General features: G+C 31.2%; 3 protein-coding genes across 3 annotated transcripts in view; all 3 read left to right on the top strand.

The window, feature by feature from the left end:
- Window positions 1-303, top strand: part of LOC105617065 (60S ribosomal protein L37) — a 1,382-nt gene extending 1,079 nt beyond the window's left edge. The window contains exon 4 of the mRNA XM_012198647.1: window positions 177-303. Within this exon, the coding sequence (XP_012054037.1) occupies window positions 177-228 (52 nt within the window). The 3' untranslated portion in view covers window positions 229-303. The remainder of the gene's footprint in view (window positions 1-176) is intronic.
- Window positions 304-1,379: 1,076 nt separating this feature from the next.
- LOC105617076 (mpv17-like protein 2) lies at window positions 1,380-2,311 on the top strand. The gene is made up of 4 exons (XM_012198658.1): window positions 1,380-1,407; window positions 1,482-1,918; window positions 2,063-2,188; window positions 2,294-2,311. The coding sequence occupies exons 1-4, from the start codon at window positions 1,380-1,382 to the stop codon at window positions 2,309-2,311; spliced, it is 609 nt and encodes a 202-aa protein (XP_012054048.1).
- A 2,567-nt stretch (window positions 2,312-4,878) lies between these two features.
- LOC105617087 (transmembrane protein 185A) lies at window positions 4,879-6,594 on the top strand. The gene is made up of 5 exons (XM_012198669.1): window positions 4,879-4,916; window positions 5,054-5,399; window positions 5,480-5,779; window positions 5,886-6,009; window positions 6,383-6,594. The coding sequence occupies exons 1-5, from the start codon at window positions 4,879-4,881 to the stop codon at window positions 6,592-6,594; spliced, it is 1,020 nt and encodes a 339-aa protein (XP_012054059.1).
- The last annotated feature ends 379 nt before the right edge of the window (window positions 6,595-6,973 follow it).

Consider the following 6,973-nt stretch of genomic DNA (forward strand, 5'->3'; position numbering starts at 1 on the left):
TTTAATTTTATTTATTTTATTTACTTTNTATTTATTTAATAATAGANATATATATATATTATTNTATTATATATTTATTATATATATATATATATATATATATATATATATATATATATATATATTACAATATAATATAAACGACGAAAATATAAACGATTTTATTCATGTTACAGGAATGGATTCAGGGAAGGCTTACCAAAACCCAAAGCTGTTGCAGCTAAATAATACATTGATTCCCCTTTGTCTTATTGTCTAATTAAGTTGTAATTTTGACTATCAATAAAAAATCCAGTCACAAAATTAGCACTTCAATTTCTTATAAGAGAATTCCTTATAATTTAATAATTCTAATAATATTATTGTATTTATTGAATTATTTACTTCTATAAAGTATTTATAACTATATAAATATTTATGAGTTTCACTTTTTTTATTGCATTATCCAGACTTCTGGTATATTCTATAGATCTGGTATATTCTCTATATCTAGACTTCTTGTATAGAGTTTCATTCTTGAATGGAATTTTACACAGAATAAATTTAACCGTTTATTTTGTCTTGTTCAATAAACTTCCTATATATATACTAAATTCCTGTATATACTAAGAACTTGTGTTGACTCTAAAAGGCTTTTTTATTATATTGAATAAGTAAAATAACTTAAAATTAAGTACTTCAATTTTTTTCTCTATTAATATATCAAATAGTATTTGTAAACAAGAACTTCTGATAAATCTGTGTATGTATTCTTATGTGTTATATCATATTTGACAAAAAAATTTGAAGCATGCGTGATCAGAAAGATAAGATGTGTCTACGTGTCGTTTGTACAATCTTCGTGGAATTTTTAATTATCGCGGTATCCCATATATTTAGTAAGCCTCCGATCTCGCCGAACAGTATGTTTGATGCACAATGATAACTCGGATGATTGGTGTAGCTTCATTGTGCATCTAGGCATCTGCCGATACTGTGCTCGAAGACCATTGATCTTCAGCTTGCCAATTTGAAAGTTATGCCACGAAACAATATTCAACGAACGTTTCGTCTCCATAAGCACCGCAGAATTAAGAAGATTCGCTCGATTAAATAATAAATAAATTTTAAAAAACGGAGCGCACTTAAAATTCAAATTGTTGATCGAAGGAAAGATAAGGTATGTCATTAATTTGATAGAGAAAGCAAATCAATTAATTGTCTTTACAAACACCGAAGAGTTAAGAAGAAATAATAAATTTAAAGAAAGGAAACGTACTTATAATTCAAATAGTTGATCAAAGGAAGGATCAATTAACGTTTCCACTACATAGGTACATAAAATCTGTTCCAATATCAAACGAATTTTCACAAGATTTGTATAATACAATTTTGTACAAATGGGCGTTCTGCGTCAGCTACTATTTGGTAAGTGTACGTCTTTTATTTTTAGAAATAATAGCCGCTCGATTGTCTGAAATTTATATCTTTGGCTGGCTTAGGTAAATATCTGTTAATTACCAACACTGTGAGCTGTGGCTTGATGATGGCAGCGGGAGATGTGATCCAGCAACGCAGCGAATATTGGAAGAAGCATTGTTCTCATAAATATTTTCCGAGCAGCGTTATGGCAGCATCACCAGAAGATGAAAAGGTGACGACAATTTCCAGCACGTACGGACATGATTATATGAGAACCAGGAATATGATGATTGTAGGACTGCTTCAAGGTCCGTTTCATCATTGGTTCTATATGCTTCTAGACAAGATTTTGCCAGGCAGGAACGCAAAGTCGGTCCTCAAAAAAACCTTTCTGGATCAATCGCTCGCGAGTCCCATGTGCCTAACGATATTTTTCGTCGGCCTCGGGATTCTGGAGAGTCGCAAAATCGAGGAGATCAGCAAGGAACTAAAGCTAAAGTTCGGCGAAACGTGGAAAGTACGGGATTACATTCGTTAATCAATATTTCAATAACTGTAAAGAGCGAGTTTGTATAATAATTAAGATTAAAAAATGCTGCTATCGAAAGTTTTCTTGTTAAAATGTAATGTACGTAATAACTTATTGAAATTATACTGTTAGGTCGACTGTTGCTTTTGGCCTCCTACACAATGCATTAATTTCTTCTTTGTGCCTCTACATTATCGGGTACTTTATATAAATGCTATGACGATGGTCTATGACATTTTTCTATCATATATGAAATATGTAAGTTTTACCTGTATATTTATCAAGTTACAATCAAATATAAATTGTTATTATTTAAATTATGAGCTATTGCAATAAAGTAATAATTATTTATTTCATCCGCAGGACGCTCACTTCGAATGACAATAAAAATGTCATGGCTAATTCTTCGCAAACTAACTAAGCTAGTCTGGGATAGTCTGAACGAAAGATATGATTGTGCAAATAATAATTAGGAAGCATTATATATGTCTATCTTTAATAAACTGTATCGCAATGTTCAATAAAATATGTTGAAAAGAATTTCTGAGTAAGATTACTGTATCTTCTCATTTCGATGTCTTATCGATCTGTTTATTCGTTTCCATGATTTTTACCAGGATGACAAATAAATATAAGTAATCGTCCAGTTCCTGGTGCAATAAATTATCAATAACAATTAAAATTCGATTAAAGTAAGAATGTTGAGATGTTATTTTTTATAATTTATAATATTTCACGATGATTTTCTTCAAAGAAATAATTTAATATTTTATTATTAACTACAACTTCTACTTGGCTAATCTTAAATCGTATCTTAAGATAGAAAAATATTCTAAACTCAAAACTACGTTGTGACATTAATTATTAAAGGTGTTATATTCGTTTTTTTGCGATCAGAATGAGATTTCTTTGCGAGATATCTCTTACCTCATAATATGTCGTATGTTAGTTCACACACAAACAAAAAATCTGGTGGAGAACTCGGAAATTTATTGGTGACATTGAAACTTGAATTTGAATTGTAAATTATTCCTACGTGGAAAGAATAATGCGGCGTGCGATTGCGAAATAATGGCGATCGAACTGGTCTGCGGACACGCGACAACATATCCTAAAACGCGTATTCGCAATGAGATCGTCTTATCGCGCGCAATAATCTCTCATTGAGTTTATTTATTTACTCGACAGCTTTTGTTTGGCATTTGGCGACAGTGGGATTACACGGTCTTCCAGTCGAACGTCATCATGAGCAAACACGATTAACGGATATAAACACAAACAATAAATTCAACTATCGTGACACAAAATAATTGACGAAAATATTTTGCGTGTGAAATACAAGATTTTGTAATTGTGTGTGTTCGCTGCCATTTATTCGTATTTTGCCTGTTTTTTTTTTGTTACGCTAATAAGACTGCTTCCTGGAATTAAAATACAGTTTTTGTAATCTTCTAAAACTTTAATTTAGAATCAATCTCTAAAAAATGAAATCTAACTCTTAAAGATTGAAAATTGGACGCTTTCTTTCAAGACTGAGAGTCCAAAGAATTTAGAGAGAATAAGACTATTTTATAGAGAGAGTTTCTGTATAAAATAAAGATATGTGTACAATATAGCAAGCAATCGTGATGTTTCTACGTTTCTTTCACGTTCATTTCACAAGTTATTTACGCCATATTATTTTATCTCGGACAAAAGAAGATCATACTTATTCTATATATGCTTTCTTATGCTGTCACTTATTATTATCACTGTTTTCCGCAATGATATATAGATTGTAGTTTCCATCTTCTACAGATTATCTGCGATATCGTCAGTGTGATTGGAAATTTTTCGCCGCGATAACAATATATAAAAATCCTTTGTACTTACATCAATAATCTTCGAATCGTTGTCTTCTTACAACATTAACCTGCGGCTGCAAAATTTTAAGATTAGTTTAATATATTTTGTTATTAAGCATTTATTCATGATTTTTCATTTGATTTTTGTTATTATATATTAACGATGATGTATTGATTGATTTATGTCCAATTTCTTCATCTTTAGATAATTTTATGCTAGAGATATTTCCCAGAATACAATGGAGACATCTCCTAGATAAGGATTATCCGTACCTTATCTGGAAGTGAAGAAATTAAGCATTATCGCATTGTTAAATGAACGAGCACTAATAATTGTTTCCACCAATGTATTTAGATTAACTTTAAGTTTAGATTAACTCAGTTCAACTTACTCTTCATATCTCTTTCTAAAAACTAGGCATGAGAGAGGACGACTTGAACTGAATTCTGATTAAATTATAATTAGCGATTAATTCAAGTGATACAATCGCCTAGGGCAAGATTTCAACTACATAATTTATTGTTCTTAACAAAAAAATTAATAAACCTATACTTCTTGCTAATTAAAGTATCACTTAATTGACAATTGAATTAATTTAATCAGCGCGATTATAATTCAATTGGCAAAATCATCTAAAGCAAAATGTCTAACTTTATAACAATTCTTTGTCTAACCTTTTTTCTTATGTTAAAATTAATAATATCATCTTTATTGGCAGAATAATATCACTATTATTATTTGATTAATTACTAATAAGTTAATCGGAATTCAGTCGAAGAATCTTTCTATAGATATAAATAGCGAATTGTGAGTATGAGTGAGAGTGTGAGTGTGCGAGGCCGGAAGGAAGGAGAGAATGGTGGGGAAACCTGGAACAGCCGATGATTATTAGCTGACTTCAGTATGCTCGAAATTTTGGTTATATCGAATAGTGATTTATTTTTTTCGTGAATACAGATGCACGAGGCATCGTTTGCGTCTTTCCGTGACGGTACCCGTGGCAAATGAGGTCAGCACGCTCCACATAGCATGCATCTCCACTCGACAAGACAAACCTGAAAGCTCTCTTCGTTTAATTGGCCTACATAACCGCTCCGACAATTATGAATTTGCAAACGCTTTTTCAAGACTTCAACCCGAGGTAATTTCCGTGTTATTATTCAATACAACACTCGGTGACTCATTATGGGCACCTTTGTGACGACATATTAATTATTCGTATAAGTATGAATATAAATATTTATACAGTTATTACATAGTATTAATTTTAAATTTCAGTAAATTTCTGGTACACACATGTTTGATGATATTCACATCTCTATTTGCTCTTCGATTGGATGGTTTTATTGAATGGAGTTATTGGTCGATATTCAGTCCGATATGGTTCTGGAAAGGCATGGTGATCCTGGGAGCGATAGTTGGAAGCTATGTCTGGTGGAGACATCCTCACGCGAGATTAGAAGGAGATGCCTATGTACATTATAAAGCAATGTTGATTACTCTGGCGTTGCATCTGATCTTGTTGATGTTCGAGTTGTTAGTATGTGACAAATTAGAATCTGAGAGGCACTTATGGATACTGGTATTCATACCTTTGATTTTTATCTCGATAGTATCAATTGCGGTGAGTGAATATGTCTTCAAATTGCTACTGATAGTTATATCAATGAGGTCTTTCATTTTCTGATTCTTCTTATGATTTAGGTTTGCATTTGGGCTGTAAAACATGATCGGTCGTTTGAATTGGAACTCTTTTGTGCAGTGAATGTATTACAATTTATCTTTTTGGCTTTGAGATTAGACGGCTTTATAACATGGAGTTGGGAAGTTGTGTTTGTGCCACTATGGGCACTTCTTTGTTTATCCTTGGTAGCTGTTTTATATGCAATAGTATTTGCTGCTGTTTTATTGAGAACGCCACAAATCAATGCCCGGCAAAGGCGGACCTCTTTACATTCAGCAGTGGCGTATACATTTCTCGTTGTTCCCATTTTAGTATTTCAGGTATAGCATATCATTTTATGTGTGTGCATGTCTTATTAAGTAAATCATAATTGTCTTAATTCTCTTTTTAGTGTAGTATTATTTGATAAAAATTATTCTGCTTTAGGTACTGCTAGCGAATAAATTAGATGGAGATATTTCAATAAATTATATAACAGTGGCAATGCCACTTCTCCTATCGCACATGACTCTTATTTTTATGTCTTTTGGTGCAAAAGGCGGAAATAGATGTAAGACATAATCTTGTAGACTATTATTTAATATTAATCTAGAACAAATCTGTCTAAAACTTAGTACTAAAACGCTCTCACGTCTCATTGAACGAAACAAATGAAAAACAAAAAAGGAGACGTTAGAACAACTAATTACCAGGTAGAACTCTTTCTCTAATGTTTATTTTTTTTGTTTTCTATCTGTCTCATTCGACGAGACATTAGAAAGGTGAAAGCATTTAACTCATGAGCTGAGTTTTGAATAGGTTTGCTCAGTTGCTCTAGGATAATGATATATTATTATTTTTTTTGATATAATACATGTATAAAATTATTTCAGTATTATTAATTTTATTTATTAGCATGTAAGAACGATGGACTTTTTGTTTAGGGTGGTTTGGTATCAGAAAAGACTTTTGTCACTTCCTGCTAGGTTTATGTCCATTGCTTCAAGAATATGGTAATATTTCTTATCAACCAAGAGACGAACGAGATCAATTACCATCTGAGCCAATGATTACAGAAAAGAGCGAGAAACTTATTAAGAAGATCGACCTAATGAAACCTGTTGTGCCTATAATCTCTATAGACATGCCTGACTGATTGGCTCAAAACAGGTATTTGTTGCAAAGATATATTTGAAAAATATTACATACAGCAGTGTGTAATTGATACCGCGATGTTTAAAATTCTTTGTTCTGTTATCTTTCAGGATTAGCTCGGCTATTTTTAAATTGTTATTTTTAATGCAACTGACTTAACAGAGGCCAAATATATATTATAAAATAGTCAGGTATATACTTTTTATTAAAATCTTAAATGCTAAATATGCATAATTGAATATTGTTATATTTATTTATATTATTCCTTTCATTACTTTCATTTATTCTAGGCCTTATTAAGCAGAAATTACACAGATATATATATATATATATATATATATATATATATATATATATATATATATATATATATATATATA

Source organism: Atta cephalotes (genome assembly GCF_000143395.1).
Source record: "Atta cephalotes unplaced genomic scaffold scaffold00001, whole genome shotgun sequence".
In the NCBI taxonomy this organism is placed as follows: domain Eukaryota; kingdom Metazoa; phylum Arthropoda; class Insecta; order Hymenoptera; family Formicidae; genus Atta; species Atta cephalotes.

Excerpts from the sequence above, each read along its gene's own strand:
- LOC105617076 (XM_012198658.1), top strand. The coding sequence starts at position 1,380 with ATGGGCGTTCTGCGTCAGCTACTATTTG. Across the intron at positions 1,408-1,481 it reads TCTGCGTCAGCTACTATTTG|GTAAATATCTGTTAATTACC; the intron begins GTAAGTGTACGT and ends TGGCTGGCTTAG. Across the intron at positions 1,919-2,062 it reads AGTTCGGCGAAACGTGGAAA|GTCGACTGTTGCTTTTGGCC; the intron begins GTACGGGATTAC and ends TTATACTGTTAG.
- LOC105617087 (XM_012198669.1), top strand. The coding sequence starts at position 4,879 with ATGAATTTGCAAACGCTTTTTCAAGACTTCAACCCGAG. Across the intron at positions 4,917-5,053 it reads TTTCAAGACTTCAACCCGAG|TAAATTTCTGGTACACACAT; the intron begins GTAATTTCCGTG and ends TTTAAATTTCAG. Across the intron at positions 5,400-5,479 it reads TCTCGATAGTATCAATTGCG|GTTTGCATTTGGGCTGTAAA; the intron begins GTGAGTGAATAT and ends CTTATGATTTAG.